The 16,586-nt window shown below is 44.8% G+C and overlaps 1 protein-coding gene across 1 annotated transcript in view; it reads right to left on the bottom strand.

The window, feature by feature from the left end:
* Positions 1 to 5,294, bottom strand: part of LOC142765966 (uncharacterized) — a 135,948-nt gene extending 130,654 nt beyond the window's left edge. The window contains exon 1 of the mRNA XM_075867774.1: positions 5,139 to 5,294. Coding sequence (XP_075723889.1) covers positions 5,139 to 5,231 — 93 coding nt within the window. The 5' untranslated portion in view covers positions 5,232 to 5,294. The remainder of the gene's footprint in view (positions 1 to 5,138) is intronic.
* Between the last annotated feature and the right edge of the window lie 11,292 nt (positions 5,295 to 16,586).

Genomic DNA, 16,586 nt, shown 5'->3' with positions numbered 1-16,586 from the left:
TCTGTGAGCGCAAAATCTCACCACTTCGTGGAAACACTGGTCAGTAATTCTGTTTCTTTTTGCTATGAAAATTGAAAAACTACAATTCCTTTTGTATTTGCAATTCAGTTCCCTTTCAATAATTGTCAAAAATTGTAACAGGTCATGAGTTTATTATATTGCATAAAAGCTACCATAAATGGCTAAGTTACAGATTGGAAATTGTAGAAAGGCTTGATGCTGAAGTGAACACTAAAACATTGTTATCCTTGGTGGTGCTTCTGTACTCTGAGTGAATTATATGCAACCTGACTGATTGATATGCGGCTTTTACATCGCAAAACAGCCATGTAATAATGAAAGACGCCATAGTGAAGGGCTGCGGCAATTTTCACCACCAGAGGTTCTTTAACGTGCACCAAGTCTGAGAACACGGGCCTATAGAATTTCCGCCTCCATCGAAAATGCAGCCGCCGGAGCCGAGGTGAAATCCTTCTACCTGCGGGTCAGCAGCCGAGCACCTTAGCCACTAGCCTACCGGGGCGGGCCGTGATGTGTAAGTGTGACAAGGGGTGCCTGAGATTGTACGTCTCTTATTTCTCAGTTGTGACGTCCACATAGCTTCTATCAAACTGTTTAGCTTGGGATTTTAAAAAGCTAACAGTGAATACTGGTGGACTTAAGACGGTCAATCAGTAGTCCACCTAACTTAACCACAGCATTTGTGAGAAAACTTAAACCACTCTCACAACCTACTAAGTGAAATATACTTCGATTTCTAGTGCACGTAACAAAGACACAGAGTTTTGAATTCTGACTGACCACGACTACTCTAATTCCCAAATGTCAGTCCATTAGGAAAGCCTTGAATATACACGTATGTACTTCATCAATATTTTAAATTTGAGTAGTGCAGCGCTTGCGATTTATAGCCACAAAACGCGTTTGCAACATGCGATGCCTTCTCTTTCTGGCCACGTGCACTGGACGCTTCGTTCAGAATCTTAGCCGGTCATCGCCTCGCGAGGGTCACATTGTTCGTTTTTATAGAAACGACGGTGAGTGGAATAGTTCCACTTATCTCATTATATTCTAAGTCGTGCGCGCAAGAATAACTTCCCATGTAGCTTCAATTTAGAAGGTAAACTAACTCTTATGAATGCCGATGTAAGGTAAAACACAAAAAAAGCTTCTTAAACTACCGAAATAGAAGAGTGCTGATGCTAATTAGAATTGTTTTTAGTAGTGGCCCAAAATGTTCGCGGCCCAAAAGCCCTTTGCATATGCACACTTTGTGTCAGTCAGGAGGGAAAAGCTTTTGGATAGGGCCTGCAGCGCTTTAAACGCTCCCCCTATTCTAGAATGAAATCAAGTGGATACTTACGGGGTCTTTTTCTTTGTGAGGCACATTATTACTAAGAAGTGACATATAATAACGCCACAAAAAGTAAACGAGCTGTTAATAAAAGTGTGATGTTATCGTGAAGGTGTAAGGGTGGACGAAAGATAACTTGCCACCGGCAGGATCTAGACCTTGGAGTTTCAAATATTGCATGTGATGCTATACCACGAGCTGTGGTAGCTCTACTGTAGTGTAGACCTAAGGTAGGAGAGGATGTTACAGAGCAACACAAGGGTGAAATTGAGTTTTCCTATTATTCTCTTTGTGTCACCATTGCTTGGCTACAGCGCTGCTGTAAGTTTACCATGAAGAGGAGAGGCAGAAGCACGGCTGAACAGATACAGTTAAAGTCAAGGCAGGGTATATACACCAGGGATACGTGCGGAGTGGAAAACTGCTACTGTTCGCACTGACAGGGTTGGAAAGTTGAGCGATGAGCTGTAGCGGGGGCGCACATGTGAGTGTAGAGCAAGGAGGCAGAAGCCAATTGCGCTGAGAAATCGAGCAATGGTGCTTCAGCTTTAGCGATCATGTCAGCTCAATTTGATATAGAATTTGAAACGACAGATGGCAATGTTTAACTCCTCTAAAGCCTGATAAATGATAGTGTTTATGGGCAAGTTTTTCATTACATTGCATTCTGTGGGTGACGCTCCCGATCAGCTCCATTGTTGATTGTTTGGAATCACGTGTTAGTTGGGAATCTCCGGCAACAATGACGCACTTCCACTGGCTTTACACTCAAAGAAAAATTCTCTCCCATGTATGGCAGATTCTCATTGCAGCTTTTGGGTTTTTCGTGCATCAAGTGCTATCGTTGTATGTTGTATCAGAGCTACGTTAGTACTAGGATACCTTCATCACTGAGCTTTGAGCATCAGTTATTTTTTGTTGCATACAAACGGGAGTTCCTTATTGTTCTTGATCGCTCAACGTATAGGCTAGCGAACCAAGCCCAGCTTCGTTATTTTCTCTGCCTGTCTCCTTCATTTCTCTCCTGACAAGACAGAAAGGGAGCTTTTATCATACGAAAGTATTTAGACTGCGTGACACAAAACGCTTGAGAAGCGTCATGGTCGCAATGCGTTTGAGAAACGCTTGAGAAGCACATGGTCGCAATGCGTTTGCATCAGTGCTCAGTGCTATTGTGGTAGCTAACAGCTCACAGCCCAGCCCTGTGAAGTTGAAAAATGTGAAAAAGTTTAGAGATAACCTTGCCACAGTACATTGTGAAGAAATGCAGTGGTAACCACCACATGCATTTTTACAAGTAGACGTCAAGGAATTTCTGGCTTTCCTGAGTGTTTAATACTCCGCTCTTGAACAGCACATCGCTCCTATAGCAAGTGGTGCTAGTATTTCCTCTACGCAGTGGTGTTACTAAGAATAAAGTTTTCGAGTTTTCTATCATCCTCAGTTAATATCAAAGCGTACATATCCTCTTCGCCTCAATGAGATTCATCACCCACCAAATAAATATTCACAGACGTGTTCTAATTTACGGTAATATTTGAATTTAATTGAAATTTAAACTTCGAATACACTAAACAAATAAATTTTTTTTTCTTGTTGATTTGTATTTAGGAAAACCCAAATCGCACAAAAATAATGCATTGTGAGTGCCCTATTCGTATACATTAAAATTCGTCATGTCCTATGTATAGGATACAAGAGCTTAGTAGTTGTAAAATAAAGTATGATGAGTTAAACTACCATTTTTTGTTACTCTGTTAGATTGTGCAATCATTGTGAGAGTAGCAAGAAGTTACAACGAATAAGTTGCAGCACACAAAAGGTCAAACAATAGTCTTTTTGCTCGTGATACACAGTCTGTCATAGAACTTCAGTGGCGTGGTTCTAGCTATTCGACGCTTTGAACAAACATAAAAAATTATTGTCAAATTAATAATTGCAACACCAAAACTATTATCGCAAAGTAGAGCGCAGTTGAGTAGAACGTACTCCACTTTACCTCCACCTTAGAAAAAAAATTCCTAAATGTTGGACTGAACTTCGTCAATTGAAATAAAATGTAATGAGAGCTTTGAATTTCAAGAAGTATTAATGTAACGAAACTGCAAAGAGATGAGTGAAGACAACCATAGTAACAGTGAGGTTGGATATATAAGAAAATATTTACCAACATCGAAATATAATTTAAATATAGGAGGACCACTTCACTCTACAATCTTAAAGGCTTTGAAACTACAAGAAACTTTTCTAAGGCATTACCAAACCTCACGTCGTTGTGGCCAAAAGGCAAAACTTGTAACAAAAGCAAATTTTGTACACTTAGACTCAGTCTCATGAGTCGAAAAAAACAGCAACTTAGGTGTTTTTCCGCAAACAAGAATATCTGTTGCAGGCAATTAGGTAGTATACTGTTGTCTCATGTACTTCGAACAAGAAACTGTGCGGGGAAGCTGCCAGGTAAGCTCTGCGTAAATAAAAATTTAGATATGAGACCTAAAAACGTAGTCTTCTGGTTACAACTTCCAGTTCTCTTTCTCGACATATTTTGCTGTTCCCACAGTGTCTGAGGTGCTGAAGTTATATTGCAACCATTATTATTGCCGCCGAAGGTTTTATAACACAATTTTTCTTTATTTTACCACCTCTAATGAATTCAAATACCAGTATTACTTGAGTAAACCAGCCATTGATAGATGACTTAGCTAGCGCATCCGCCATTTTATTCCAAAAAAGGTCCTTATAACCTGAAAGTGAAACTTGATATGTGTAGGACTTAGAAATAATAATGGAATTGGAAATTGGGAGTTTTTATTTTCTGAGAGGAAAAAACGCACTGATAAAAATTTGCCATATTTACTGTAGAACTAGTTGTTGCGGGCAGTTCGGATTGCTAGAATGATACCTCAAATTTTTAGTACACAAATGGGTGCAAAAATTATAGGCGAATGGCGAAGGACCAATCTAGAACGAGCGAGAAAATGCCAGTCCCACTTATTTTCTCACTTTGGGAAACATCAGTTGCAATGACTGTCAATACTAGCATGCGCGCCAAGTGATCACTTCAAATGAGTCTAAAAATTCCAAGCATCGTCGTCATTGTCTAGCTCCTCCCCCCCCCCCCTAATAACATCGTGCAAAAATTGACTCGAAGTCATTACGTGCATTCCCACTATTGGAGACACAATACATATTAGCATCAGAATATTGGCAGGTTTCTCAACTACAATGAATAACAAGACATAAGATGCTATCACTAGACTTGCAGCTCCGGCTTGCAAGTGGATTCTGACGTCTTATTATATGACGCAAAAGTTCTCCATTCGTGCAGGCGAAGTGTTAGTGCTATGAAAAGCCATTTTCGCAAAAATATTGTTAAGCTTCTTATGAACTACACGTAAAAATATGACGGCTCCTGGTGTATTACCTAATGCATAAGACATCAGCAAATATTCGGTTCCATTGAGCGACGTAATTTTTGGCTTCCGCGACCTTGCCTTCCATTTTGTCGAGTCTCGAAGAAGCCGATCATGAAAAAACAACTGCTTATGTTTTGTCGGATGTATTGAGGGGACATTATACACCTGTTTCAAAACTGAGTGAGCTCTGTCACAATTAGCAGCAAACGTTTTTTGTGTTCTTTTTATAGGACACCAACGCCGAAAGAGTTTGTATCAGAATATCTGACTTCTTTACACGAAGTGGAGAAATTGTTTTGAACCGTACAATATCAGTGTAACTATCTTAGGATTCCTCAACATTGATAGAATAAAAAATGCATACTTACTTTTTTCCCCTTAGGGCTGATTGAGTCTTTCACAAACAATGTCAAAAGTATTACCATGAAGTAGAATAGAAAGCAGCCAAACTTCGTGTTCATATTGGAACCAAAAGTTCTCCCTAAACAGACACATAGAAAGTCTTCTCATGAGACATGCTCTGTATAAATAGAAAGTTGCACTGAGGATTTTTTTCTAAACATCTGCAGCATCTTGATACAATATGTAAGGAAGCTCGCTGAAGACTTCAATTATGACAGATAGTTCCTTTCTTGATTTTTCTTACTTTATGCGGATGACTGGCTGAAAACAGGCATGCATATCTGGAACGTAATTATTATTTTGCACGTCTACTTACCAATCACTCTTTGGAGACTCCAATAGCTTGTAAGTAAAAATGCATAAGACGATAACCAACTCGGCATAGACTCCGCCGCTGCATTCTTTCTGCTAATGCGAGAAGTTTTTCGCGAGCTTTTCGCACGCAATTTCAAGGCAAACTGTCCTATGTAAATCCTCTTCCGTGGTCAGTCTCAATTGTGATTAAAAAGAAATGGAGAAATTTCTTAGGTGCTTTCTTCACTTGGTCGCTGCTAACAACTCACTCGGGAGCTGAATGTTTCACGCCTAACTTACCACATATCTTGCGTAAATAATAAAAATCATGTTAAACGCACCCTTTAACACCTTTCGCGGATGGTTTGTAAACGCTGCAAGTGTGTTCTTTTGGCTCCCGAGAGCGTATTAAAACATAGGATGATGCTGGCGGGTACCGTACTTGCCACCTTCGAATAACGCATCTGAAGATCTACCGACTTAGTGACCAAAGTAGCCACCCGCTTATTGATTGAATAATTGATATGTGGGGTTTAACGTCTCAAAACCACCATATGATTATGAGAGACGCCGTAGTGGAGGGGCTCCAGAAATTTTCACTACCTCGGGTTCTTTAGGGTGCACTTGATTCTGAGCACACAGGCGTACAGCATTTTCACTAACACCTAAAACGAAGCTACCGCAGTCGGGATTCAATCCCGCCACGTCCGGGTCAGAAGCCGAGTACCTTACCCACTCGACCCCTACGGCATGGTGGCCTTCCACTTACAGAACATTGGATCAGCTTATAGACTAATAGATGCTATCTATTATTCTAAAAGATAGAACAATGAATAGAAAGACAGCGTCACCAGCAGCCACTAAGGTTAGTGTGAAAAGCTCGAATTTCACCTGTTGACGTCAGGTAACACGTGGTATTATTAGGAGCTGGGAGCTAAACAACTGGTACGAGAGTTGTGTTCAGGCAGACTTTTCGCCTTGAGGTTTTATTGGAAGGATGAGTGGTCAGAGAGGGGTATAATGTACGCGATTGTTAATAAGAGCAATGCGTTGGGCAGAGCTTCTTGGTGGAACTTTTACATGCATCGGCTGTTGTTGGTTTAGTAGATTGAAAGAATTGGCTTAGTTTAGCTACACTAAAGTCAATGGAGTGTTTGCAGAATGGCAGCCGACTCGGCAAGAAACCGCCAGTAGTAGTTGATAAGCCCGACGAAATTAAGAAGCTTCTTCGTAGTTGGCAATAGTCATACCTTCCATTCAGGTGGCCGGTGCAAATAACTCACGAAGATCCTCACAATGACCAAAGAAGTGTAGTGCTCAAACTATGAAGTCGCTCTTCACTAAGTTGCCGAATAGTGATTATCTGCTGAGTTGCATGAAGACTTCACTTTTGTGAAAGTTTGCATTTCTTAAGGTGCCGAATATGAGGATGTCGTCTCTGATTGTCAGGCAGCTGGCCAAAAAACAAAAAGCTGGCGAACACAACATTGCAAGTTTTTTCAGGTGTATCGATGACATACAAAAATATCAAAGATGCTGAAATGGGTTGTGATCGCGATCTCTAGTAGGTTTGAAGGTTCGACATTTACATGAATGTAGGCCTTCTCGAAGTTTGTTTTGTGTAATGTGATGCTTGCATGCAGCGAATAATGAAGCCCTGTGTGTGCCGTATCTCAGTGCCGTCCTGCGCCGTTACTTCGTAGAGATTGCGGCAGTCCGCACATGCTCCCCAGTCACCTGAGTTTAGGGACCATTAGTAGCGGTGATGCCCAGGCAAGATACGAGGGTCGCTCGAATGCAAATACGTTTGGAGGAATTCTTGACGTGCAGCCTTGTAACGGTCAGGACCGAAACAACCAGCGTGCGCAGGCACCAGCGTTAGCACTTTCGCAACGTTATGAGTGACATTTGGCGAATGCCATGTTCGAGAGAGAGACCATGGCAGAGCTCAGAAAATTATTCCAGACGCCAGATTGTAGAGGGGAGACTCTGGCATGACCTCGCAAGAAACGCAACGATAGTAAATTTGATTTTTTGCTTTGAACTGTGAGGTGGTTCTCACAATCAATGTAATGTCAGCCTCAGAGCTTGACCAAAAATATAAATTGCCAATAAATTGTTCATATTGACCCGTGTATACATATAAACAAAAACGAAGATGGTTGGATTCCGCGGACACAAGGTAGTTGGCCTCTGGCTTGACTCGAAAACGAAGAGGACAATCTTGCGGCTCAGCTGTTTTCGCTGCTTTCACGCTGTTTTCGTTGTCTCAAGGCGTACCTGTGCTTTGTTCGCCTTGTACCGCGACACTCATGGGGGTGCTAGATCGAAACCCTGTCTGATGCTCCACACTCCCACTGGAAGCCATTCATCCAGTCCAATTGCATTGTCACCAATTGCAACTCCTGTGCATCGTTTCAGTTGATGGTTGCGAGGCCTCACGCCAGAGCTCAATCTCTCGCCGGAACGTCCCAGGCACCGCTCACCTAGGCCAATGGCCAACGCAAGCTTCCAACAAGTGCCCCGAGGCAGCTTCTCGATGCACCCATCTCAGGTGACCATTTATCAACCACTCGTTTCTGATAGCTTTAGTTGCGGCGCCCATGAAGACACTGACGACTGGCTTGACCACTACGACCGTGTTTCCAAGATTAATCAGTGGCCGGAACAGTAAATGCTTTCTCGAGCTTATTTCTACCTTGAAAATGGTGCTCTTACTTGGTATGAGAATAGGGAAGCCGATCTATCGACTTTGTACAACTTTCGACAGCAGTTCGTCGATACCTTCACCAATGGCGATCGAAGTGACCATGCACTGCAATTATTGGAGCTACGGGTTCAAAAACCCAACGAAACCAATGCAATGTTTCCCGAAGACATGACTCGTTTTTTCGTTGAGCTAACCCGCACATGACAGAAGATAAAAAGTTGAGTTACCTCATGCACGGTGTCCAGCAACAGCTTTTCACCGGGCTACTGCGCAACCCTCCAAGTACTGTGGCTGACATTATCGAGGAAGCTACGGCTATCGAGCGGGCCCTTCATCAACGCTGCAGGCAATATGACCGCATGTCGAGCAATGTCCAAATTATTACTAGTGCTATGACGTCTGAGAGTGAGAGTTCTTTGCGAGACTTGACTAGCGAGATAGTTCGCGAGGAACTGCAGAAGTTCCGGACTACGGTTGCTCATACGCCCATTGCTTCCCTCGTTGAAGTCGTGCGCGACGAAATTCGCCAAGCGTTGTCTACGTCTGGTCTTGATGCTGAGCAGCGTCCCATGAGCTACGCTGCCACTCTCCGACGTCCACCACCCGCTACGCCGACGCCATACCGCCAGGCACCAATGGCCATTTGGTCACCGCCGCAAGAGCAGACACTACAGCAACCACCCATGCCACAGCCATACAACCAGCCATCAACAGCCACGCCATGGGCATCAACGCCAGGGGAGACGCTCAGACGTCCACCGACATGAAGAACAGTTGCATAGCACACAGTCGACAGGCATCCACTTTGCTTTCACTGCGGAGGTGCAGGCCACATTGCCCGTCATTGATGGCATCGAGGCGATTCATTCCATTCTGTTCGACCTTCGTTTGACATTCGACGTGCCAATGACAAATACATTGCACGCCGCGACGACACCTCCTTCTACGGAGCCCGTTCCTACTTCGAGGAAGGCCGTACTACTGCAGAGGAAGCAATGCCTGCTACCAGCCTGGTCTAGGACGCCAATCCCACTCTCCGTCTCCCGCGCGTTCTCCTCTGTGGCACCGCGGCAACTATGCGGACCTTAATAAAAGTACGTAATCTAGCCTACGCCGGAAAAACTGAGGGTGGTGACTTCCGGGGGCAAGGTTGCAGGCCATGAAGATAGCAAAAAAGCCCCTACTGCATGACATCGTACAGCCGAAAAGTCGTGAAAGCGATGAAATTATGGCTGCCGACCTAAGTATTATTCTTGACGGCCAGCAAGTGACAGCTTTAGTCGACACCGATGCCGACTTCTCTGTTATAAAACAGGACCTCGCTGACAGCCTCAGAAAAGTGAAGACGCCGTGGACGGGCCCTCACATAAGAACGGAAGGGGGCCAGTTATTGATACCCTCTGGAAGATGTACAGCAAGAATTGACATCAGAGGTTCTCCTTTCACTGCGTCGTTTGTCGTTATCGGGCTTGCTACAGAGATGTAATCTGTGGCATGGAATTTTCATGAAAATTCGGCGCCGTCGTTATTTTCCCGAAGAGTTTGATTACTCTCTGCAATAGTACGTGCTTACTTGATTTTCCAGAGGCACGAGCAAACCAACTGCGTCTTACTGATGACGTCGTGGTCTTCCCTCCTATGTCATGCACGCTTGCTTCTGGGGCCGCCACTGTCTACTTTGACGCCGAAGATGTGGCAGACCAAATAAACTCATTATTCTTCACCCACGGTATTTCTGTCACACGAGGTATCGTAAGAGTTGCTGCTGGACGCACGGACCTACTGCTGACCAATTTTAGCGCTAAGCGCAAGCACCTTCCAAAAGGCACGGCACTGCTTACTGCGACGATGTTATAGATACCAAAGGCTGCTTGGCGGTAGTCTACTAAACGCTAAAACTCGATTCAGCGCCTGTTCTAGATCTTAGCATTACTTTGCCGGAAGACGAGCGAAGCAGACTCCTTGAGCTATTGGCCGAATGCCAAGATTGCTTTTCGACAACATCAAGAGTTGGCCGCACGCCTCTATACAAGCATCGGATAATTACCAAAGAAATGGCGAGACCTACTAATCAGAACCCTTATCGCGTGGCTCCAAAAGAATGCGAAGCGATACAACAGCAGGTTGACAGAATGCTCGAAGATGACGTCATTCAGCGTTCACAAAGCCCCTGGTCATTGCCTGTGGTCCTCGTTAAGAAAAACGACAGAAGTCTGCGCTTCTGTGAGGATTACCGGAAGCTAAATCAGGTGACCAGAAAAGACGTAGATCCACTACCTCGTATAGATGACTCTCTCGACAGACTTCGATATGCTCGATACTTCTCTTCAATGGACTTGCGCAGTGGATATTGGCAAATCGACGTAGACCTGAGAGACTGCGATAAGACTGTTTTTGTGACACAAGATTGGTTATATGAATTTCAGGTCTTCCCATTCGGTTTGTGTTCAGCGCCTGCCACCTTTCAAAGACTCATGGATACCGTGCTTTGTGAGTTGATGTTGAAAACCTGCTTAGTATATCTGGACGATGTCACAGTGTTCACCGCAATGTTTGACGAGCAGCTTCAAAGGCTTGAAGTGGTCTTACGAGACATACGGTGCGCGGTCTTTACGTTGAAGTTTCAGAAGTGCCACTTTTGCTACAAAGAGCTGCAATTTCTTGGTCCCGTCGTCAGTCATGCAAGTGGTCATTCCGATCCTGAGAAAATCGCAGCCGTCACACAGTTCCCTGTGCCAACCGATAAAAAGGCTGTCCGACGCTTTCTTGGCCTCTGTGAACATTGTCGGCAATTCATCACTGACTTCACACGCATAGCATCACCGTTACCTCGCCTCAATAGAGATGACGTCACTTTTGAGTGGAAGAACGAAGAGGAAGATGCTTTTAACGATCTTTGTCAGTGCTTGCCCACTTTGACGAGAGAGCCCCTACGATGCTTCATACCGATGCTAGCAATGTCGTTCTGGGAGCAGTGCTTGTGCAGCAGCAAGAGGGAGCAGAAAGGGTAATCATTTACGCAAGCAGAACGTTAACACGTGTTGAGGTCAAATACTCCGTGACCGAGAAGGAATGTCTCGCCTTGGTATGGGTGGTTACGAAACTTCGCTCGTATTTATAAGGCCGCCCCTTCAAAGTTTTAGCGACCACCACTCACTGTGTTGGATAACAAGTCCTAGACATCCTACAGGGCGATTAGCGCGTTAGAGTCTCAGGCTGCAAGAGTTCAATATGGTAGTCATACATAAGTCAAGCAAGCGACATATGGATGCTGACTGTTAGTCCCGTTCACCCATTGAGCCGTGAACCCTACCCGAGGATGAGGAAACGGCATTTCTCGGTGTCCTCGATACAACCACCATTGCGCTGCAACAACGAGACAACGCTGGATTGCTTGGCGTAATTAACTTCTCAGATGGCAGATCTCAGAAGGCACCGAGAGCTTTCGCAATAATGCAGTCATCGTTTTGTTTACAGGACAAAGTACTCTAAAAAAAAACTTTTCGTCAACGGGATCCGCCTATGTGCTCGTCATCTTAGCAGCCCTTCACACCGAAGTACTCAAAGCATGCCACAACGAGGTGACCTCTGGCCATTTGGGTTACTCGAGAACGTTGGCCAGAGTACAGCAATGGTATTACTAGCCGACACTAACCACAGCCGTGAAGCACCACGTTCGCACCTGTATCTACTGCCAGCGCCACAAGTCACCACCGAATGAAGCAGCTGCCCTCCTGCAACTCGTGCAGGTCCCAACAACTCCATTCTACCAGATCGGCATGGATATTTTGGGCCCACTACCTACTTCTCCTGCAGGAAACCGCTGGGTTAACATCACGGCAGATTATCTGACCCACTTTGCCGAGACAAAGGCCATCCAGAGAGACACAGCAGCAGAGGTGGCAAGATTTTTCATCAAGAATATTGTACTGAGGCATAGTGCACCAACCGTCGTGATCACATACACAGCAACTGCATTTGCGGCAGCTCTTTTGGATCACGTCCAAATGCTGAGTGAAACAACGCAGCGTAAGACCACCGCCTACCACCCACAAATGAACGGGTTGAAAGAGCGTCTAAACAAAACCATTGAAGACATACATGCTTTTGATGTACGTAGACGTTGAACACAAAAATTGGGATGCACTCTTGCCATACAAAACGTTGGCGTACAACATGGCCTAACAAAAAACGACCCGCATGACCCCATTCAGCCTCGTTCATGGGAGAGAACTATGAACTGTGTTAGATACGATGTTACCGCACGAAGGTGACGACATAGACGGAGACGCCGACACGTTTACGGAACGCGCGGAATAAGCTAGGCAACTTGCACGTTTACGGATCCGCCAGCAGCAAGAGTACGATGCAGACCGCTACAATGCTAACCGCAGAACAGTTGTCTATCAAACTGGTGACAAAGTCTGGGTTTGGACACCCGTACGGAAACGAGGACTTTCTGAAAAGCTCTTAAGAAGGTACTTTGGGCCATACCGAGTGCTGCAACAACTGAGTGACGTCACTTACGAAGTTTTTCCCGACAGTTTGTGTAAAACGAAGTGTCACCAGCACCATCCTGAACTCGTTTACGTACTGTGCTTGAAGCCTTACGACAGCGAGTGATTGCGCGAGACTTTCCTTAAAAAAACTGCATTGTTGACATCACATCGGGTTGATGCTCTTTGAGAGGGAGGCAAATGACCCCTGTCTACAAGTAAACGAAAACGACGATGGGGTGATTTAGCGGACACTAGGTAGTGGACCTCTGGCTTCACTCGAAAACGAAGAGAACAATCTTGCGGCTCACGTGTTTAGAACACGCTGCTTTCGCTGTCTCAAGGCGTACCTGTGCTTTGTTCGCGTTGTACCACGATAATATATTTGAAACAAGCAAGCCGACTCTTAGGATATTCGCTTCAAACGTTTTACGTTTTAAAAAATGTCAAGCGCAGTATACTTCTCTTGGTTGGTCGGTATGGCTGAACCATAAGCTCTCGTGATATGTTGTGATTAGGCTTCCTCTGAGGTCCTGCAGCATCCGACGAAAAACGCACACTTAGGCATCTATGTCAATGAGCTACGGGACCTGGATGACGCCGTCTACGACGTGGAATGGGCGGCCGTATATATAAATAGGAACACTCGACTCTTTCAGTGTGCGTTCGTTGCATTCTCCGAAACAGAGAAGGCCAACGTTGAAAAATGAGTACGTGCTGCTTATCGTCTTGGTTGTGATACCAGAGGGCATTTAGAACAAGGGTAGTCAACGTGTCATTACTTGAGCGTCCGACCAGAATTTCAGGGGCCAGAAGGTTCACTCTGCGAATGAGGTCTTCATACCTTTAGTTGGTCGTCGTCGTGTGGCGCATATAAAGAAAAAATATCGTGGTTTCGAAATCGCTCATTGCCACTGGTCACCACTTTTCTTTAGTAGGCCATATCTTTCATTGAGCTGAGGGTTTCGTCTACTACTCATTGAAAAGTATGCAAGAGAGATGGAGCAGTCATTGCAGGAATAGTGCTCAAAATGAATGTGTTCAGGGCTGAAGATTATTCCGCAGTCGGATTTCGCATGCGTCGTTGATGCTCCGAGGGCTTTCTTTCACTGAATTCCTGCTTTTGAGCAGCTGCTGTATTCTACGCTATCCCGAATCTGTCATTCGCTACAGGAACTGCGTTTTAAGGCTGTGGTGACAGTTGTCAGGAGGCGGATAGTGCAGATTGTGTTTTGCGATAGAAATGGCTGCCGACGCTACAACACCCATGATATAGTCGTAACTTGCTGTTCGCTATGCTTCTTGGTGTTCCTGCATAAATGAGTCGATGCTCAAAACTAGGAGATTCATCACCATTTCCGGAATCTGTGGCATCTTGACAGCAGCGAAAACAGTGCCAGGTACAGTACTGTTCGGCGTTGCACTGCTTCTAGACACAGTGTTCATGACCGACTGGCACACATGGCCTATTTATAAAACGGCGGTAGTCATAAAAGTGCTGTACATAGGTTAAGGCACGAGCTTATGGAACGGTGCCATTAGACAACTCGGTAATCACTTATGGAACAACTTGAGGTGTTTGACCTCCTACATAATTCGCTTGACAGACGTTTGCAAAATGATGACCACAAAGACAACAAACCTTCCAGGAAAACACAGAAAAAATAAAGGTGTCCAGAAATAATCGAAACAAAATATGTTCAACAATTTGCATGAACATCATTAAGTGCTTCAGACAGGCTCCTAGAACCAGACAGACTTTTGCTTGTCGAAGGCACCTCGTTATCCTATGCTTGTTGCACTTACGCTACGTCTACGCTGTGTCGCTGACGTGGAGCGTAATTTTTAGAAGGACCTAGAAGGACATTGCAAATGGACGTTTCACAATCAGAGTGAATAAATAGGTTGTCAAATCAGTAAAACACCCAAAGGTGTAAATGATAATTGAAGCAGAGACATACCGTGGCGCCATCATGCGGAGGAAACCCTGTGACGTGCGTGGTTGGATTGCTCCACCACCCTCCCGTGCGCAGCCCGCCGCCTCGTCTCTTCTGAATTATTTTGAACGCAATCAGTAACACACTGCTGGACCTTCTTTCCTGACTTTACTAAGTGCTAAATCACTGCCCTGGAAAAGCGTTGCTTCTGATAATGTTATACCGCCAGCGTCGTCTGCTATGGCCGCCGAAAAGAAAACTACAGGGGCCGAGTGCGCTGCTTCTGTAAAAAGTAACGAGTCATTTCATGTCAAAAAAAAGAATCAAATAAGTATTAACTGAAAAAACTTATCTTCGCTGTTAGAAATGCGTGCAACCACTCTATATCATTCATTGAAGGTTTGCATCTAAAAACTTGTCTCTGATGACACTCATGCGCAATTTACACTTTTTTAGCGCACATGGCCTTACGAAGCACAGCGCAAGTGGATTTCCCGCTTTGTGAGAAGCAGCTTAGAATTCTCACAGCCGTAAAATTTCTGCTATGATTGCGGGTAAACGTGAGAATTATGAACGCACATGCCTCGTTCAGTGTTGTAAGTTTTCTCCACGGCACGTGACTAATATTTACCGAGCTAAATTTCTAAGGTGGCTACACTTAGCACATTTAATTGCCATCAATATACACATGGCTTAAAATGAAATATTAATGTTTGGTATAGTCCCTGTGCAACTACCAAGATGACATTTATGACGAGAAAATTTTGATCAGCCTGCCGTGTCACTTTGAGCCCTTAAAGGAGCTTGCAACGAAATCTTTCGTACCGTGGTCAAAACGCCAATTACATGTTTCAGTGAAATCTCCAGTGTCCAGTTGTCTTTTTTTTCTTAACAGCTTCACTGATAGGCTGTGTAATATTCCACTGCAGCTTTTGGAAGAGGAACCACTTTTGAAAGCTAACTACGTTTTCGCCTATAGGTCAAATCAACATGGAGAGAAAATGACAGTGGCAATAGGCCCAATTATTTTATACTCCTAAGCAAGCATCTGCACAATCTAAGGAGAGAAGACGTTGAGGTTCACAATAGGTGCCCCTCGATGACCCTAGTGCTCGATGGCAGTGTGAAGGAAGAGCCGTAGTTAGGCGAAGCGATGCTTTATTGCAACACACAGGCGTCTGCCCGGGTCTAAACCCGAACCTGCGCTCTCCCATTTCACATTGAAACACCCTATTTTCAAGCCTCGGTCAATTAGACGATGTCCAAACAAGCCAATCACACGTGGGGTTATAACCACCACCGATTGCATGAACACTTTTATGATGGACACGGTAAAAAACAAGCACGTCGCCATACACAACACGCGAAGAAATAGGCTTTTCGCGCGTCACACTCCCTCCAACATCAGGCCGTGCGCATTTCCATCAACTGACCTTTGTCAGTAGCCGTTCTCAGGCTCGAGCTCCATTTGCGCTCTCATTAAACGTCGCTTCGTAGAAGTCTCCTTAAGAGCGGTGAGTACACCATCAGGCTGTGTGCGCTGACAATGTGTGCATGCGACAGCGAGGCACCCCGTCATTCAAACCACACTCGGTAATAACGCATCTCAGGGGGGCCAAGCTTGCCCACATGCCGTAACTGGGCTTGGTCGGCTCAGTGGCAGCGACCATGTGCCATTCCTAAACGACACACTTGCATGCCAACAATTATTTAAGACAAGACGACCACGCGTCTTCTTCTTGAAAGACGCGCTCCCGGGTAAAGTTTCCCCCTTTTCGTCCCTAACTATGGTCACTTTGACGGCTGTGGCCGTTAACCATGTGAATGGCGGAGTCTCGTTTTTACCATGCGCGGGAACAACAATACTCCGTCTTGTTGTTCCTGCGCAAGAAATTGTATTTTCTTCTTTTGACGAATACATTTAGCTCTTCGAGAGCAATTTGTTCAGGAAAAAATATTCGTCAGTATGACATGCAT

The sequence above is a fragment of the Rhipicephalus microplus genome, chromosome 6 (genome assembly GCF_043290135.1).
Source record: "Rhipicephalus microplus isolate Deutch F79 chromosome 6, USDA_Rmic, whole genome shotgun sequence".
Lineage (NCBI taxonomy): Eukaryota > Metazoa > Arthropoda > Arachnida > Ixodida > Ixodidae > Rhipicephalus > Rhipicephalus microplus.
The sequence above is the reverse complement of the archived record's forward strand: the minus strand, read 5'-3'. Positions and strand labels throughout refer to the sequence as shown.